At 32.8% G+C, this 20,947-nt stretch overlaps 1 protein-coding gene across 1 annotated transcript in view; it reads right to left on the bottom strand.

The window, feature by feature from the left end:
- Positions 1 to 15,111: 15,111 nt before the first annotated feature.
- Positions 15,112 to 20,947, bottom strand: part of LOC127739451 (RNA polymerase II-associated factor 1 homolog) — a 28,227-nt gene continuing 22,391 nt past the window's right edge. The window contains exons 10-13 of the mRNA XM_052251235.1: positions 20,656 to 20,781; positions 19,337 to 19,439; positions 17,973 to 18,030; positions 15,112 to 15,806 (exon numbers count right to left, since the gene is read on the bottom strand). Coding sequence (XP_052107195.1) covers positions 15,565 to 15,806; positions 17,973 to 18,030; positions 19,337 to 19,439; positions 20,656 to 20,781 — 529 coding nt within the window. The 3' untranslated portion in view covers positions 15,112 to 15,564. The remainder of the gene's footprint in view (positions 15,807 to 17,972; positions 18,031 to 19,336; positions 19,440 to 20,655; positions 20,782 to 20,947) is intronic.

Below are 20,947 nucleotides of genomic sequence, written 5' to 3'. Positions count from 1 at the left end.
ACGGCGTTAATTAAGTACGGTGAAGATATGTGGTAAATCCGGACAGTTTTTAAAATAAATGTGGACACACAAAAATGTCTCATTCTTATGTAAACTCTGTGATGATGAAGATAAAGACTTTGTTTTAGAACCTATAAGAAGTCCCTTCATAAATCAAATTGAAGATAATATACTTAAAGATGCGTCCATTTCCTTTTATAAATTGTCTGCAAATACTCAGACACAATTAATTATGGACTGTACTAAACTTAGACATCAGAATTCAGATTTATTATTGGATAGAAAAACAGAACAACTATGTGAACTAATTTCCAGAAAGTTGTGCTATGCACTGCATAGTATAAGAGCTAGAACCATAAGTATGCAGAAGAAACATTCAAAATAAGTGTATACTGTTTGAGTATTAAACTGATTTAACAGAACTAGTGATAGCAATTAAACAAACAATTGCGGACCTGTATATAAACTGTATATATATATTTGTATGATATTCTGGATGGTGGAGGGTCGTATATACTAATGCCTTCTACTAAGAGGTTGTCCTGAAGGACGGAGAAAGATTCAGCGGTAAGGTAAGGTATGCTTGGTTTGTTTTAACCTCATGCGCTGAATGGACCACCCATTTCTAAAATAATGATAGATGGTAAAAATTTATAATATATTTTTATTGTAATATCGTATGGAAAAGAGCAAGAACACATTGAATAAGTGAAAATAAGTTGAAATATCACAGAATATTTACTACTGTACTGTAAACAACAAATTAGAAAAAAATATAAATTAGAAAAAGGGGTGGGGGTCCATTCCCTAAGAGCCTGTGTTTTAAACGTGCATGTTTTTTAAAATGTTTTGTTTGTAATGAGACGATATAAAAGCTCAATAGCGCTAAAGTTTTCTTTATATTGATATTCGACTATATAAAGATAAAGCTTTGGAACATTAATCTAGAAAAGCATGTCCAACACATTAGGACACTCGGAACAAATCATTTATTAAAGACAAAAACCCAGCGATAAAAGTGAGCATCATAAGTACCGTATATACTCGAGCGTATATATAAAGGCATGAAATTTATATATTTGTTGTGTCAAAAATATAAAATAGGTATTGCAGAGTGTCTTTTACCGGTTCAAATTGAACTAAGTTAGATTAATAGAAAACAGGTTTTCCGTACCACTGCAAATATTGTAATCATATGATCTAACAAGATTGAGGAAAGTAATTTAATATAAGAATAAGAAGTTGTGGTATGATTGCCAATTAGACAACTCTCCATTCCTTCAACAATGAGCAAAACCCATACCGCATAACAAGCTATATAAGACCCCGAAATTACAAATGTTAAACAATTCTAACGAGAAAACTAACGGCAAATTGTGTGTATACAACAATAGACGAATATGCTATACAGCAACAAACGACAACCACAGAATTACAGGCCTTATATGAATATACAGCAAGTCAGATACATTTTAATGAAGTTGTAAAAAATCAGATATTAGAGCATATTTCAGTTTTGAAAGGTAGAACATGTGGGTAAATTGGACAATTACGTCAATGTAGAATAAACAAACACACAGCAATACGCACAGTAAAACTCAGTTTAAAAGAAGTCCGAGTCCGATGTTAGAATAGGTAACAGAAGAAACTAAGCAAAATGACAGTGATCAACATAAATTAACAAAGGACTACTAGCAGTTAATTACTGACATGCCAATTCCAGACCTCAATTAAACTTTAACCCCGCCGCATTTTTGCGCCTGTACCAAGTCAAGAAGCTCTGGCCTTTGTTAGTCTTGTATGATTTTTTTAAAATTTTGGTTCATTTATATGTTTCGAAGTTTAGTGTGACGTCCATTTTCGCTGAACTAGATATAAGAAGATGTGGTATGAGTGCCAATAGTACACATTTTTGTTTAGGGGCCAGCTAAAGCCCGCCTACGGGTGTGGGATTTTCTCGCTGTGTTGAAGACCCATTGGTGGCCTTGGGCTGTTTTCTGCTCTTTGGTCGGGTTTTTGTCTCTTTGACACATTCCCCGTTTCCATTCTCAATTTTATTTGATGCTTAAGAGGGAATTCTAAAACTTACATATTTTAAATACAGCTACTTTATACAGTTTAGGAGATTTTTTAGACACTTTAAAGGAAAGGAATATGATATTCATTGTTTTAATTTATGATTCTAAAGTGAAAGTTGCATTTATCGGCCATATTGGATCAATTTGGTGCCACCCATGCCTCTCTTTATTTGGGCTCGAAGCCATGTGGGCATGCTGTTTTTGGTGCATGCGCAACGCGCCTTTCAATCAAGTACCTCGCCAGTCTTAAACCGGCATCGAAGGAGAATCAAGCACTAGCAATATTAAATACAGTTCCATACAGGTAGACGGAGCAATATAGACCTTAGAATATTGTTTTTTAAACGTGAACTACTTGTAGACTTCTGAATACGGATACTGATGTTTCAAGACTAATAAAAAATTGTCTCCGTAATATAAGAATCTTTATGTCGTGATTATCGTTGCATATCTACCTTCTTGCTATGATGGTATTTTTTTCTAAGACAAAACGTAAGATACTTTAATGGCTAGACCGTCTCAATACTTCTAGCATTTTCCGTCACTGTGAAAATAAAAAAAAATATTTCAGCATTCACTTTTCCTAATTATCCCGCATTATAAGTTATCACAAAACCGAATGACATTTATTCATCTTTAATTGTACCATATTTGAAGAGATATTACAATCGAGTTATTTTATGTATTTTTTTCTGAGAAAATATTAATTCTAACTATATTTTCATTTTTATTTTCATTAGACATGATAGCTACGGATATTGTTACAATTACATGCAATCACGCCCATAATTCCGCAATAAAATTTGTACTGGACACCCATGCAGCGAAAGGTAATAAACTTTTATCTTACGATTTACCGTCCAAGAAAACTATCGACACTAAAACTTTTTTTCCTCGCTGAGAAGAACCAATGTGAGTAAAGAACATGTGAATTTATCTCCTGTAGGATCCTGTAGGTCATTCAGAAGGAAAAAAACCCGCTCATATCGTCGAATGGTGCACAGTATGCCAGAATTGTTACATTGGTGGAACATCTCCTCAAAATTGGCTCCTAAACGAACCTAGTTTTCATTGTTTTTTTGACATATGTTTGCATAAATAAATACTAGAGGTCTATTTTGGTAAACTGTACGTTAACCTGTGGCATTTTAAAATGTTTTTCGTTTAAAGACAAAGAACGCCTCTAACAGGATAACAGATTAAATATATTCTGTCAATACCTATATTTTAACATTGCACTAGATCATGTTTTTCTCTGACTGAATTCCTTGGATGTTGGATGTGTACTGATTGGTATTTTAGTCTTAGATACATGAATGTTTATCAGTGCCGGTTTTGAACTAGCTTTCAGTAACTACGAGTACTCTTAGATTTGTAGTTTGTGTCTTTTGTGGGTTTCTTTTTTTTTTTATGCTTTGTATCGATTTGATGAGTGAAGCCCTTTTTAACTGATTTTTATAGTTTGTTCTTGTGCTGTATTGTTTCTTCTCTATTTATTGCATACTATTCACTCACTTAATTAACCACACACACACAAACACATAAGGCACATAACCATTTAGGTCGAAAAAAACACAACGAAATCCTTTTTGGGTCCCTCTAAAAGTCTTTTCTAAGGGAAGGATATATGCCAAATATAGTCTTATTTATTTTGAAATTAAACATTTTAATAGTATTACTACTTCCCCCTGCTCTTCAAAGGCAAACTTACTTTTTTATATTACTTGCACCTTTTATTAAAAGCCTACAATGTTTCTTGGAATGCAGACATTTATATCTGCAACTATATTTGCATTAAATGCCATGATTTTTGTGATTCCCTTAAATGATAGAAGTAACTTTATCCTGCATAAGCATGCATCATCTATATTATGCTGGTACTATAGGGGAGTAAGGAATTGTTTAGCAAGTGATGGACAAGAATGTATTGCAAAGAATGGGTCAGTATATCACTAATTAGTCCAAATTGCACACGGCAACAGTCTTCAGAAGCACTAGAAGGCCATTTTGGGTCAAATACATGCATGATACGTCCTCTTGAGTCGATGCACCAACCAAGGCGGGCAATTGTCGTACGATTAATGTTTCAACATATTTAAAAGTTCTGGATTAAATAAGGAGCTATATGAAAACATACCTTCCGGTCATTTTGTAGTTTAACCGCCTAAATGTCATGAATAAATCGGCCATGTATGCAATATATTTTAAGATTAGGTGACAAGATATGAAGGACTTGCATTCGTAGAACGATAGCGCTTGTCGTGTTTTTAGAATCGACGTTAACTATGGATAAAAGTTGATGCAGCGTAAACTTTAATGAAACAATAACACAACAACAGAAAAAAAAGGAGTTCTTTAATTTATGCTAACATGACATTACATAAATTTATAATTCTAAGAAATTGAATATTGAAAACATTGGCCTAATTATTATCCAAACTTTTTGATGCTGCAAATGCCTTACTTTTGTTTAATATCCTCCAGTTATATTTCTTGTTTTTAGAAGTTACTCCATGTTTGTCCATTCATACTTTGAATCGTTCATTGACGTCCGAGGCGATCCACTCATCCGTCTATTTTAAAAGATGTTAATGTAACTTTGACACCTATTTATTGACAATAAATGTAAAATTTCATATGGAGTACTAAAAATATCATTAATTGATATCTCTCTGCAATTAATATAATAAGAAGTGATTTTAATATTGTATTTATTGCTGTTAATTAGAAATCGTTATTTCCCTTTAGTCTTCAAATGGACAGTTAAAAGTTTCCGGCAATATTATTCTTTTATTCACGAAATTCACACACAGAATCTGAAGGGGGCAGACTGCCTTTCCTTAGCGGAAATGACCAAATAGTTATGACGAAAACACGAATAAAAAGATGAAATCAGAACAGTTTTCACAGATGAAAGATACCAACAATGGCAAGAGATTCAAATATGAAGGTAAGACAATAGCTGTTTATTTTATGATGGTAAAAAAAAGGACTTTGTCCAAATACTTAGATAGCAAAAAAAGTCAAGTAAAATTGTGGAATTCTGATTAAAGTTAAATATTAAATGACAGACTATTGAAACATATTTTTGACATATTCACCATATACATTTTTGTGTTGGTATTTTCTGCTGTTTGTCTCGTGACATACAAACTTTCAACATATTTATATTGCAATATTATTTTGCTTAGAAACGACAAAAGCTTTTACTGAAAGCCAAGGGCATTCGATACAGTTTTGATCCCACGGTGAATTTTTGACAAAAGTTTACATACAAGCTATTTCACCTATTCAATTCAAATATATGATAAAAAATATACCTTCATATGCTACTTTTAGAGATAAATGGGGAAGAAAGTTTAGACATTTACTGGACAAATCGGTTTCTTTGACATTTCTATCATTTGGAAAGACATACCTAACTTTTTGGTTTTAAAAGATAAACGCGAGCAGATTTTTCTAAAAACATCTGGAATATCTTCTCTACATAAGCGTGTTTTGAATTTGTGTTCAATTCTTTGGAAATAATTCATTTTATCACATTTTCATGATTTTTGTAAAAAAAAAAACGGCATTTCAAGTTGGATGTATATTTAAAATGGCATGTTTAAAGAGAAGTCTGATTGATAAAATTCAGTCGAAAAATGGATCTTTTCTCGATTTGTCACAGTTTGACGTCGCGAAAAATAACATTTTACGTTTGCGACGTCATTACCTCCCCTGTAACTGTATCGTATGCCCTATTAAAAGTATAAAGCCATAGAGTTATATGCTTATATGTGTCGTGATTTCATCTATCCGGAGAAATCGGTTGTCTTTGGTTCGTCTGTTTCCCCTCATATTCAATAAATAACTTGAAAGGGAATAAATGAAATACTTGTATACCCGAATATTAATAAAAAGACTTGTATCTACCCCCTCCTTTGATCGTAAAACAGCTGAAAATGATCTATCTAGATTTTTTTTAATCACCAAATGTTGAGGCAGGAATGCAAATCATTTATAACAAGACTTTACGTTTAAAAGAAACAAGTAATTTTGTCTGAAACTTTTCATAACGACTGTTTTTACAAATACAGAATATTAGTTGATTGATTAAAAACATTAAACTTAGACTTACAAGGGGAGATAACTCAGATAATTTAATATTTAAAAGGAACGACTTGCGTAAAGTATTTTTTTTTTTCTATTTTGTCTTATAGCTAGAAAGGAAAACGTCTGGTGTCCACGTTTTTAATCTTTTTTTTTCTAGAAGAGTTTTGTAAAAGCTATCTTCTTATAATTCACTTCAATATTTTGTCATTTAGTTTTCTTTCTATAATAATTCATTTTCCCTTAATGATTCGTACAAAATGTGTCAAATTGGCAAATCTTTTTCACCATACAAATTTTGAACAACCTGTAGCTTGAAACGAGACCTATGATTTTAATTATGTTTTTGAAATAGCGGGATATAAATTAAATTTGGAAAGGCTAGCATAAAAAAAATCTGCCAGTCATTTTTTTGTACCCCATACTTCCTTGAACTACGTTATTTGAAATATACCTGTAAATGCATATTGATTTGTTTTCGTTATTTAGCGAAAGAAGATAATTGCATTAGAAGTTTGAAAAAATTATTAAACTCAGCTGCATATTGATAAAAAAAAACTAGAGGCTCTAAAGAGCCTGTGTTGCTCTCCTTGGTCTATGTGCATATTTAACAAAGGACACTCTCCAACATAGACGAGAATAGAATTCATGACAAAAATCTCTATTTTGTTGATGATCATTTAGTCTGTTTAGTTTCTCTCTATCTTCTTTAGTTTTTGCCCAAAACCTAAAAGAGGGTTAAAAAAATCCTCATTTAAGGGAAATCACTCTTAGTTAGCAAATCTTGCCTAGCTGATAATTTAGTAAAAATCGTCATTAAAGGGCAATAACTCCAATAAGAGGAGACGTTGGACGATTTCCTCCAAATTGTCTTAATTGTAGATCTTGTCTTGCTGATCATTTTTGCTTATCTGAGTTTCTATCTATCAATCTATTATAATTTTTAAGATATAAGGCAAAAAAGCAAAAAATTGGTAAAAATCATTATCAAAGGGCAATAACTCTAATAAGGAGTCGACTGACGATTTCGACCATGTAGACTTATTTGTAGAACTTGTCTTCGGGCCAGGTGAGCTAAAGAAGGAAAAAAACATGTACATACAAAATCTAAAGCTCTTTACACAAATACAAATTTTAAGAATGTCCACATGTATTCGCAACCTTTCTAGACTTGCTGCATAAATAAACAGAGAATTGACGTATAGAACCTTTAAAAAAAATAATTGAGGTTGATTCGTGAGGAATGTATTCCTATAGTAACACTTCAAACTAATTTTACACTAAACTTCTATATCTTGCTATTCACATTATTTTCTGTATTGAGAAAGAAAGGGTAACATAATATGGTAATTGTGTTTTTACTTGTACCCCATCATTACCATTTAACATATTACTATTTACCACAACATTTAATGAGTACTAATAATCAGTATAGCGTTCTCGCGAATGATTATAGTTCATCGGTCTACAAAGCGGTCTTTGAGAAAGTTTTTTTTTCTACGTTTTCCCCTAATAAGGTTTAATGTTCAAATATTTTCTTCGGCGGCAACTAGTCTATTTTAGATTTGAGATCGACACCAAAATTTAAAAAGTCTATGAATTGAATTCATAGTAGAATATTTTTTTTTTGGATTATATCAATACTGTTCAATGTTAAATTGATTTCAGTGGATGTGATCAAGTTGGATTTCAGATCAGCACCAAATACAATACTGTGCATTGGAAGGACTATCATCTTCCATGATTAATATTAGTTAGGTGACCAAGTCATATATAACAATTGGCCAAATTAAATAATTCAAAATCTGTACAAACATACTAGTAAAACTTACCCTTTTTTCCAAAGTGCTATCAATGTTCTTTAATTTTTGTATTAGTGTCATCAAAAATGCTTATAGTTGTCAATCAAACATCACATATGCCGTGCAGTTGTTTTTTATATATTTAAAATGAAATTCTTAAAATTTTGACTGTGATGTGAAATATCGACATGCTAAAAGTTTAATTAGTTTGTTTAATCATGATAAAATCTTTATTATTGTGAAAATAATTATCAGAGCTATCAAATATAAGTATACTTTTAAACATCGATTTGCACTTACGACCGGTTGTTTGTCCTGATCATAACAATACAGGCTTGGGTTTTAAAAAGACTTTCAGTCAGTTGCTTTGAAAGGGAATCGTTTTAGAACGGATTGTGTTGTGGTATCCAGTAGGCACCTACCTCATAGTAGAATGTAAAAACAAGAGGCTCTCAAGAGCCTGAATCGCTCACCTTTATTTCAGAGAAGATTTTTAAATGTTAGCAAACTTGATGAACAAATTGTGTAAAATTGTCTTTAAAGGGCAATAACTCCTTAAGGGGTCAATTGACAATTTTGGTCATATTAACATCTTACTTTGCTGAACATTATTGCTGCTTACAGTTTATATATATATCTATAATAAAATTCAAAATAATAACAAAAAACTGCAAAATTTTGTTAAAACTACCAATTCGGTGGCAGCAACCCAACAATGGGTTGTTCGATTCATCTGAAAATTTCAGAGCTGATATATCTTGACCAATTGAACAATTTTACCCCATGTCAGATTTGCTCTAAAAGCTTTAGTTTTTGAGATATAAGCCAAAAACTGCATTTGACCCCTATGTTCTATTTTTAGCCATGGCGGCCATGTTTGTCGATGGATCAAAACTTCGGATACAATTTATAAACTAGATACCCTAAGGAACATTTAGTTAAAGTTTGAAGGTATTTGGTCCAGTAGTTTCAGAGGAGAAGACTTTTGAAATAGTTTACGACGACAGACGACGACGACGACGCCGACAGACGACGACAGACGACGGACGACGACGGACGCCAAGTGATGGCATAAGCTCACATTGGGCCCTTCGGGCCCCGGTGAGCTAAAAAATGTATGAGGTGAATGAGCACGAGGCAGGCATAAGTCTAATGAAATACTAGGAAAAAACAATTATATATCGAAATCAAAGGAACATCGTTTGTAATTGTTATTCTCCACCTTAAAAGTTGCTAGAATGTCTCAATAATGAACTAAAAGCTCACGCCTCACAATCTCCCAGATTTGAAGTTGTGATTTAATTTAACCGGAGATCTTCCATCAAGACTAACTTAATGCAATATGTATAGAAGTAGAGGCATGAGAAATTGTAAAGGCTTCTAACATAAGCAGATGTAATATTAAATTGTTTATTACTTAGGTCTAAAACCTGAATAAACGAATAATTTTGATCCACTAACCGGATTTTTACCCGAAAAATTTTAAATGATACTCAACAAGATATCGTTTAATTGCTAATTTCTTAAGCCCTTTAGGGACTTGAGTCGCTACAGACTATGCAGCCTTTTGTTTCAAATGCATGATCTCTTGACATTTATTTCAGGTAGTATGGTTACATATAATTGTGTCAAGTCTATGTATTGTCCTGTCAGTTCAGATGTCGCCATATGGACTAGCATGCGACCCAAGAGATGTCCACAGATCCTGTTTGATGGGATGTCTTGGTTGTTTCGAAGCTTTTGGAGGATCAACCTACAATCTTGCTGCATGTTGTTATGACTGTAAAATAACTGATGCTGTATTAATAGATGATGGACCCGTCAGATGTTCTAGCAAATATCTAAAACCATCATGGTTGTCTAGATTGGGGAAATAAAAAAGGAAAATGATTCTGATGGAAAATAAAAGTCATTTCTTGGTTTTTCTTTTGAAATGACGTTTAACTGAAAAGGATAATTCTGCAGGAAATAACATCTTGAGAAAGTTTGCATATATGAATGTATGAGGGTAAGGAGATTCCTGTGTGGCAACCATTCATCTTAGACCTAAGAAAAAAATAAATCATCATGGTTATTTAAATTTGGAAAAGATAGATATTACTGTTAAATAAAAAAAGATATATTCTACGTTTTTCTTCTTTGTAAATAACATCATATGAATAAGAGGGATGAACACCCTACAAAACGGTATCATGGTTGAGAGTTAAGACACCGGTAAACCAACGCTCAAACTAAGTCCAGATGACAAGAGTAAGACGCCGGTAAACCAACGCTCAAACTAAGTCCAGATGACAAGACAGTCAACACCTACAGGTCTTTCCTTTAACAAGAACACATAACAACTGTTATATTTTGTAATTTCATGTCACTGAAGCGCATAAAATGAGGTCAAGGTTATATATTCCTTACAACCAACCAATGTACCATATACAGTACTGCCAAGTTTTCATGAAGCAAATGCGTGAGATTTGGCCAAAATTGTAAAGACCATACAGAAAAAACAATGGATCAAAGGAAAATGCTGCCAAATATGCATGAAAATGCGTGAGTCTCACGCTAATCGCGCTAATTGCGTAAGACTTGGCAGCCCTGCATATAATGTTGACCAATCATTGAAAATGAGGTCTAGGTTAAGTGGCATGGAATAACAACACAACATAAGAGGGGTGGACAGCTTTTGAAGGAGGTGGGAGACAAAAAATAGGTGGGAGAGAAAAAAAGATTCTAAAAGTGGGAGGTGGGAGATAGGGGGCGGGAGGTTGGAAAAGGGTACCACCCTGTCCACCCCCCTCACATAAGAACAAACTTTTAAAAATCATTTGGAAAGGGCTCGACTCGTCAGAAAGGAAAGAAGCACAAATCAAAATGCTTGTGATCACTTAAAAGGTAAAGTTTACATTCAATTTGCAGTTGAAATTAAAAATTAAACATTGCATTGTATGACATTATTTGTATGAATATTCTAAGTCCGAGGACCGTAACTCTGCAAAAAAATTATTCGGCCCAAACAAAATTTTAACTTGATGTAACTTTTCATGGTAAAACCAGAGACATATATATGTGTATATATGTCTCTGGTAAAACTATCTACCAAATATCAAATCAATGTCTTCTTCTTCTTCTTGTCACCGTATGAGCCTCCTTTATAAGGAGCACCACCATGAGTTATGGCGTATAAAGGAGGACATTTGGAGCCTGTATCGGTACAGATTAATGTGAGCATTTGCGTACCCAATTCCCCAGCCAGGCCGGGACGGGTCTTATTACCAGAAAGTTAACCTTCCCCAAACATAATACAATGTAATAAAATAAAACATACTAACTCACACAGTCACCTGATTCGCTCAGTCCTCAAAGTATAAAAAAAGTACAAAACTGTAACAGGAGACGGTATATTTTCTATGTATCAAACATCCTTCAAGCATGACGAAAAAAAGTGCGGAAAACTGATTAATTGCATGAATTTTCGAAGTACAAGGACCATAACTGCACAAAATCATTAGACCGTAACAAAATTCGAACTTGATCTGTAACTTGTCATGGTTAAACTATATACCAAATATTTTTTCAAGCATGAAGAAAAAAGTGTGGAAAACTGATTTGCCAGACTGATGGATGGACAGACAGACGGAGTGCAAACCTATATTCCCGTTCGACTTCATCAATAAGGGACTAATAATAGCTGTAGCAGGTGACACACATCTTCAATAGAAGATACATCTAAGTCTTTTTCCTTCACAAATGAAGATGTGCAACAAGATTTTTGAGATAATGAAGGTTTATTTTTTAACTGTCTTGCTGATCATTTTTGCAATTTAAAGTTTCTCTCTATCTATTATAATTTTCAAGATAGTAGGCAAAAATGAAAACTAGAGGCTCTAAAGAGCCTGTGTTGCTCACCTTGGTCTATCCTGAGACTACTATAACACAGTGTTATAGTAGTCTCAGGTCTATCTGCATATTCAACAAAGGACACTATCCAACATTGTAGGGGGCCTCGGTGGCCGAGTGGGCTAAGTAGTTACTTCTGTAATCACTAGCCAGTCAACACTGAGGTTGTGAGTTCGAACCCCGCTCGTGCAGGTGCACTCATCTCCAATCTTAATTGACTAGGATTGTCAGTTTTCCTATTGAAGGTCCGTGGGTTTCTCCGGCTTCCTCCACTAATAAAAACTGGCCACCACTAAATAGCCCAAAAGCGGTGCTTAAAAGTGGCGTTAAAACATCAAAAATCAAAAATCAAAATCCAACATTGTAGACAAGAATAGAATTCATGACAAAAATCTGTTTTGTTGATCTTGTATTGCTTATCTTTTAGCCTGTTTAGTATCTCTCTATCTTCTTTAGTTTTTGCTCAAAACACAAAAGAGGATAAAAAAAATCATCATTTAAGGGCAATCACTCTTGTAAAGAGTCATAGTCTACTTAACTATATCAGCCAAATTTGACTTGTTAGTAGATCTTGACTTGCTGATCATTTTTGTGATTTAAAGTGTATCTTTATCTATAATAATTTTTATCATGTATGACAAAACGCAAAAAAAAAGGTGAAAATCATCTTTAAAGGGCAATAACTCCAATAAAGAGTCGTCTGACCATTTCCTCTTTATTATCTTCATTGTAGATTTTGTTTTGCTGATTATTTTTGCCTAGCTAAGTTTCTATCTGTCTATTATAGTTTTAAGATATAAGGCAAAAAACGCAAAAAATTGGTCAAAATCATCATCAAAGGGCAATTACTCTAATAAGGAGTCGATTGACGATTTCGACCATGTTGACCTATTTGTAGAACTTGTCTTGCTGATCATCTTAAAGTTTCTCTGTATCTATTAAAGTTTTCAAGATAGTAGGCAAATAGGAAAAAAAATAGTAAAATTTGTCTTTTAAGGGCAAAAAATCCTATATGACGTCATCTGACAGTTTTGACATATATGGACCATTGGTATAGCTCAACATCCTGAACATTTTTGCTCTCATCAGATTTTCTCTCTTTATAATGGTTTTCAAAATAATAGACAAAACTTGCATTTTACCCCCTATGTTCTATTTTTAGCCATGTTGGCCATCTTGGTTGGCAGGCAAGGTCATCAGACAAATTTTTAAAACTAAATACCCCAATGATGATTGTGGCTAAGTTTGATTCTTTTTGGCCCAGTAGTTTCAGAGGAGAAGATTTTTGTAAAAGATTACAAAAATTTACGAAAAATTGTTAAAAATTGACTATAAAGGGCAATAACTCCTTAAGGGGTCAATTGACAATTTTGGTCATGTTGACTTATTTGTAGATCTTACTTTGCTGAACATTATTGCTGTTTACAGTTTATCTCTATCTATAATAATATTCAAGATAATAACCAAAAAACTGCAAAATTTCCTTAAAATTACCAATTCAGGGGCAGCAACCAAACAATGGGTTGTCTGATTCGTTTGAAAATTTCTTGGCAGATAGATCTAAACCTGATGAACATTTTCATCCCAGTCAGATTTGCTCTAAATGCATTAGTTTCAGAGATATAAGCCAAAAACTGCATTTTACCCCTATGTTCTATTTTTAGCCATGTCTGCCATCTTGGTTGTCGGGCAGGATCATCGGACACATTTTTTTTAACTAGATACCTTAATAATGATTGTGGCCAAGTTTGGTTAAATTTGGCCCAGTAGTTTCAGAGGAGAAGATTTTTGTAAAAGTTAACAGACGACGAAGACGACGGACGCCTAGTGATGAGAAAGGGACAGGTGAGCTAAAAATGGTAAAATTTGCTATTTAAGGGCAATAACTCCTATAAGAAGTCGTCTGACAGTTTTGACGTATATGGACAAATGGTAGAGCTCAACATTCTGAACATTTGAGCTTTTGTCAGATTCTCTCTATTTATTATGGTTTTCAAAATAATAGACAAAACTTGCATTTTACCCTTATGTTCTATTTTTTGCCATGTCGGCCATCTTGGTTGGCAGGCCCGGTCATTGGACACAATTTTTAAACTAAATACCCCAATGATGATAGTGGGCAAGTTTGGTTAAGTTTGGCCCAGTTGTTTCAGAGGAGAAGATTTTTGTAAAAGTTGACGACGACGGATGCCAAGTCCTGTCAGAATGGGGATGTTAATTCTGATGCCTCACGTAGAAAGAGTGCCATGCTCTCAGCATGTTAAAACAACTCTTTTGCCAGTCTGTAGGTGGCCTGTTGCAAGGCTAAATTTCTGTCCCTATCAATTATACCATCATTTTTAGGTAGCAGTCCACATCTCCCACCCCGTATTTTATCTCGGTTGACCTCTATTACAAGACCTACCTATTGTACATATTAAAACTATAAAAAGACAACAACATCCTGGATTACTGCAAGGAAATTCTGTATATATTGTTAATTTGTTCTTGTCACGAACATGCATAAAATATTTGCCATTGGATGTTAAGCAATCAACAATCAATCCTTCGTCAGGAAAGTCAGCATTTTTCTGACATAATGTCAAAATAAAAGAATAACCAGCCGGCATTAAATAAGGAATTCTGTACTAAATCATATTAATAAATAAAACAAGCATTCTGAGAGTATTGCATACAATAGTTAGTCCCCTACCGGTTAAAAATTCATTGTACTGGAACAAAATGCTAACTTGATCTATAACTTGTCATGGTGTAAACTATATATCAAATATCAAGTCAATATCTTCAAGTATGACGAAAAAAAGTGTGGAAAACTGATTATTTAAGTGAATTTTCTAAGTCTAAGGACTCATCATACACACAAAATCAGCACAAAATCATCAGACCAGAACAAAATTCGAAATTGATCTGTAACTTGTCATTATAAAATTATATACCAATTATCTAATCAATATCTTCAAGCATGACAAGTCCAAGGGCCATAACTTTACACAAAATCATCAGACCGGAACAAAATTTAAACTTGATCTGTAACTTGTCATGATAAAACAATACACCAAATATCAAATCAATATTTTCAAGCAGAAGAAAAAAGTGCAGAAAACTGATTTGCTTGACTGACAGGTGGACAGACAGACAGACAGACAGACAGACAGACAGACGGAGTGCAAACCTAAAGTCCCCTTCCACTTCGTCGGTAGGGGACTAATAAATATGGTTTCAACTTTAAATAATGTTCAAATGGAGTATACATCTTTAAATTTATTTTGCAACGAAATTTCATGATGACATGAAAATACAAAGGTGAACTGAAATGGCTGCAAAATAGTTTTTTACAAATAACAATGATTTGACAATGTGTTTCATGATTTCTGAAAATGTTTTCAAGGATCAGAAGATTTCATCAAATCTCTGATCTCATCTACCTTAAAAATTCAAACTCAACTCTGAACTTTTATACCATTAAAAATGCATTAAAGTATTATTAGAAATGTCACATCCAAGAAAACTACTTGAACTTACATTATGAAATAATCATAATATTGTCTGAAAAATGAGTCTGGTTAAATCCAGAAAATAATATTGTCTGCTGTAATTGGTATAATAACAGAACTATTTTCTGATTGTGCATTATCCAACATAGTTCAAGTCACAGTATTTTTTTTTCATTTGAAGTATACAACATTTTATAGTATACAAGATTAATCTTCATCAGAACTAGCCGATCCAAAGATTTCTTCCTCATCTTTCTTTGCATGTTCACTTTCAGCCTCACTTTCACTTCCACTTCCTTTTTCACTTCCGCTTCGTGATGGAGTCCTGCTTCTGCTACGGCTTCGACTCCTGCTAGATGACCTACTACGACTGCCGCTACGACTTCGACTTCTACTCCTACTTCGTTTACTTCCGCCTGATCTGACACTGCCTTCTGCCTCACTGCCAACTGTGAGAAGAAACAAAATTCAATGGATGCATTATTTTATTGAAAAACAAGAAAATTTGCCCCAAAAGTCTTAAAAGATTCCAAAATCATTTATTAATTATTACCAAACAAATGAATAGTAAAATCTGGTAATTTCAAGACAAAAATGTCAATTATGACCTCATTATGACCATAATGAAGTTATAAGCATGTCATAATTGACATGTTGACTAAAAATTGCCATTTCATGTTCCAATAAAATGCTTCCCTGAGCGCAGCCTGATACGACCGCAGAGGTGGATCCCTGAACAGTTCGGGCAAGTTTGGACACAATTTTCAAGCTTGATACTGTCTGAATTTGGATTGTGATCAAATTTTTGACATAATATAGGTTTCTGACACAAAATAAATGTGGTCAAAGATCTTAAAAATTTGAAATGGGACATTTAATTTACCTAGAATGGTCTGATATCCAAAATCTAACAACATGGTTAGATTCAGCATACAAAAAAAACACCAAAAATTTAATTTTAGTTGAAATCAAACAAAGTTTAATTTTGGACCCTTCAAACCTTAATATGGACTAATTTGAAAACAGGGCCCAAAATAAAAAAAATCTAAATGCATAATAAGATTCAGAATATCATACAGCTTCAACAATTCAGTTTTTGATGAAATCAAACAAAGTTTAATTTTGGACCCTTTTGACCTCAATGTAGACCAATTAAAAAATGGGGCCCAATACCCAAAAAAGTAATACAAGGTTAGAACCCCCAAAAATTAAAGACTTTAAATTAATCCCACTGAAAATGGTTAAAAGATTTGTATTTATTTTCAATTGAAGTTTTCTTGCTATTTCGCAATACTGTGCAATTGAAGATTTCTTGCTATTGTGAAATACTGTGCAATTGAAGATTTCTTTCTATTGAGCAATACTGTGCTATTGCACAATACTGTGTTGTTGCGCAATACTGTGCTATTGCGCAATATTGTGCAATTGAAGATTTCTTGCTATTGCGCAATACTGTACAATTGAAGATTTCTTGCTATTGCACAATACTGTGCAATTGAAGATTTCTTGCTGTTGCGCAATACTGTGCAATTGTAGATTTCTTGCTATTGCGCAATACTGTGCAAAAAAAAATTGGAAAAAAAGATCCCCCCAAACTTTTTCAACCCCCCCTCTTGGAGTAATTACCCCCTAACTCAATCCCAGCCTTCCCTTTGTGATATGGAACCTTGTGGTACAATTTCAGAGAGACCACACCAGTTATTGTCTGGAAACTACAAAAATGCTTGTTTTTGGCCTCTAATTCATTCCTAAACTGTTGGTACCATAACCCCCAAAATCAATCCCAACTTTCCTTTTGTGGTATTGAACCTTCTGGTAAAATTTCTTAGAGATGCATTCACTTAAACTAAGGTTATTGTCCGGAAACAAAATGTGTTTTCGGACGACGATGCCGATGCCGACATCATCATAGCATTGTACGACGCAAAAAATTTTGGCGGTCCTTTCAAAAGGTACATGAGCGCAACAGTATCTTTGAAAAAGATAACTTGAAGGAAAATATTTTTGGGATACGGCTGCTGCTCATATCAAACATTAATAATAAAATTAATTAATCATTTTTGTTCTTAATAACTAAAGTAAGCACCACATTCGAAAATAAATATGTCAGAAGAAAATTTAAATGGTATATTCTTAATACTTGTCAGATTTGAGTGTTGTGATCATCTAATAAATGAAAATTGACAGAAAAGTTTAATGACTTAAATTCAATGGGGTTAAAAATGTGACATTACTATCAATGTTAAATAAAATGCAGTTTTTCTCTTTGGGATATTTCGTGCAATGTCAATTTCATGTCACGTCACTTTTCTTCACAATCTGGGGTTCATTTAAGGATATTTTTGTGTTAACATTTACATAAGTATAATTGAATCAATTTCAAGCAACTTAGATCAATGTCAGAAAAATATCAACTTTTTTTGAATTCAGGATGAAACTGTTGAAGGGCTTGATAAACCTTGCTCTTTCCCGGTTTCTAAGCCTCATACAAAAAAGGTTGATACTTTTTTCACATTGACTTAATATTGTATATGGAAATATCTGTGAAAAAAAGTCTCATATAAACTACAAAATATCCATTTAAGTACAACACTATAAACTATATATAATCTTACATTGCTCTTCTTCTTCTTCCTCCTCCTGTGGAGGCTCTAACATCATCAGTCGTGTGTCCTAAAATAATAAGTAGTGTCAAAATACAGATTTCCTTTTATTCATATTAACATCAGGACATTTTTTTATCAATACAAATATGCATTACATATGAATTTGTATATAGGAATTTAGGTTTACAAAACAAGGGTCAAACTTTATTTTAACAAAAACTGCTAGCTTTTTTTTTTATTGATTTCTCAAGGATGTTAACAGAAGACTTTAAATGAAGAATTCATAAGTTATTTTTGACTGTAAGAACTTTGGACAAGCCTCTATGTAAAGAAATCCTTTTGAACAAAAATGTTCTAACACACAAAGCTATTCCAGTTGATTGTGAAAATTACAATGATATCAATAGATAACAAATTATCTGTTTACTATTAAAAATTCAAACATATACAAACAATTTTATCAGTGGGAAGTAAAATTAAATGTTGCATTGTATAAAGCATTGGTTGTAGTTGATTCAACTACAATTCCAGACAAAGGAAGATCACTCCAATTTTTAAAGATGACTTTAACAATGACATCATCGATATTTTTAGAACAGATAATAGATTCCTGCACCTTGACAAGTATAACATCATTTTGTGACTTGAATATCTGAGCATATATTACATTGATAAATTTCTGGAAATGTTCAGGGATAGGGTGTATAGAATGTTATGATCAATGCACTATATTTTGTGTATCTCAAAGGTAGTGATAAACCTTGGTGGATTTAGATATCAAGTCAGTACATAGGGTTTTGATTGCATTTCAAGCAATCTTTACCCAAAAAACAAACAAACCAAAACAACTGACAAGCTTTCACATGAGTTCAGTATTTTTCAACCTGTCAGGGTAGTCATGCAGATCTCTGTATGCAAATGTTTAAAACAGATTTGAATGTGGATATACACAGTCAAATATTAAATAAATGTTCTGACATACATACTCATCATAATAATGCATCTTCTTACAAAAGTTCAAAGGCTATACCAGAAATTTATAATCAGATGCTTAATTTGAAAGGGAAATTACTTCAATTTCAAATTACTCTCTAAAATGTTCCAATTTTTTTCCTCAGCTTCCCCCTTTTTTGGTAAATTTCAAGGGGATTTCCAGGCCAGCACTAAAATAAAATTTAAGAATTTTCCATATTTTAATGTAGCATCTGAACTTTTTTTTTAAATTAATACAAAAGTAATACACTTCATGTACATGTTTAAAAAAAAAAGAAAAGAATACAAGACAGTTTTCAGTACAGAATGTCATTTGTATCTGAGAATATTCTTTGATATTAAAACCTACCCAGTACATAAAATAGTTATTTTGTGTTTACCTGAGCTTGTATTTCTTTAGTATTCAGATCTCTGTGTTTGACAACAAGTCTTGATTTTGGTACTTCCACTCCACCTATCTTTCTTCTTTTACTCAACCGCACTCTAGAAAAGATAGGAAAATGGGATCAAAGATTCAAATGCAAGGGTTGTAAATTGTAATACTTATGATTTGTAATTTGAAAAGCCATATACAGTGAAAACTATTTAAACCAAACCCTGACAAAATTTCACACTTAACTGAACTTATTTCAAAATCCCGTTTTATTTCCCTATTTGTGTATTGTAATTTACACTGTGTAGACTATACACTGTCACCACAGAATACCAAACTATTTTGAAGTCCCGACTCCAAATGTGTATTGCAATAAACCGCCAGATTTGATATAAATGTGTATTGAAATCATTAATTAATTTTTAAAATGATAGTCTTGGTAATTAATTTGACAGATCAATTGTACAGTATATTGATTACTGTTGTTAACCTTGAAAACACTCCAATTTTACCAAATTAATTAACACAATGACAACTTGTCTATCAGCTCGGGGCAAAATCAAAAGTAAACATAATTAGTGTACATGTATTGGGAACAGTTGTAAGCTGATTAAATTTTACGATTTACTTCATTATTTTACTTTAATTTACTATTGCGTAGACCTATATGTAAATATGCCATCTCCATCTTTTAATGCTTTGTCATACTTTAAACGAAATGCTGACTCAAGAATGGTAAGACGCAAATAATGTGATTAGAATTAATGTATAATACAAGTAACATGCTTAATCATCTCAAATTGAAACACTCCAGAGTTTTCTGAGACACCAGAGAAAATGAAACAATCACCAGTTATAGACTTTGTCAATTCGCTGAGATCAAGGCGATTTTCATCTTCTCAATCTGAAGTATTGAGTATTATATTGTGATATAAAACTAAAAACCTTTTAAAACTGTCCTAACATTAAACACTTGAATAAGGGGTTCACCTTTACACACGAAAATCTACGAAAGTTAGTACACAAGAAATAATAATGAATACACATTAATTAAAAAATCACACTTATATATAAGTCAGACATGTGTACAGAACTGCATTTATCTTGGGCACACACACAAATTAGAAAACAGATTTTTGCTCAACAAGAATAAATAAAAGGAAGTGTAAGGTATGTGTCAATTACACAACAATCTAACTCTAAAACATCCAGAATGGGTGTTAATAATTAAACTCATCATAGATACCAGGATTAAGTTTCCCACAATATCTCTGACAATAGACCTGTAACCCTGAATCTAAGTCTATAAAAAAGTGTATTTAATACCTGGTTTCTAGCTCATTATAGTATACACCATCATCTCTGAAGACAAAGAAATAAGTCTCTTCATATCCTCTTGATAATTTGTTTTTAACATTCCAATTGTATTCACGTGCTAGCATATACTGGTATCTGAAATCAATTAAATATAGGTATATATTAAATATTGGAATAAAAATCATGTGATACTTTTCCAATGTCATTCTGCAAGTCATAAGATTTAAAAAACAATTAAGTTTAAATGAAATCTAAATCTGTCTATAGTTAATTTTTTTAAAGAATAAAAAGTTAAAAAAAA

This window comes from Mytilus californianus, unplaced genomic scaffold, assembly GCF_021869535.1.
Source record: "Mytilus californianus isolate M0D057914Y unplaced genomic scaffold, xbMytCali1.0.p SCAF_4, whole genome shotgun sequence".
Taxonomy (NCBI): Eukaryota; Metazoa; Mollusca; class Bivalvia; order Mytilida; family Mytilidae; genus Mytilus; species Mytilus californianus.
Note: the sequence above shows the minus strand (reverse complement) of the source record. Positions and strands in the feature narration are given on the sequence as shown.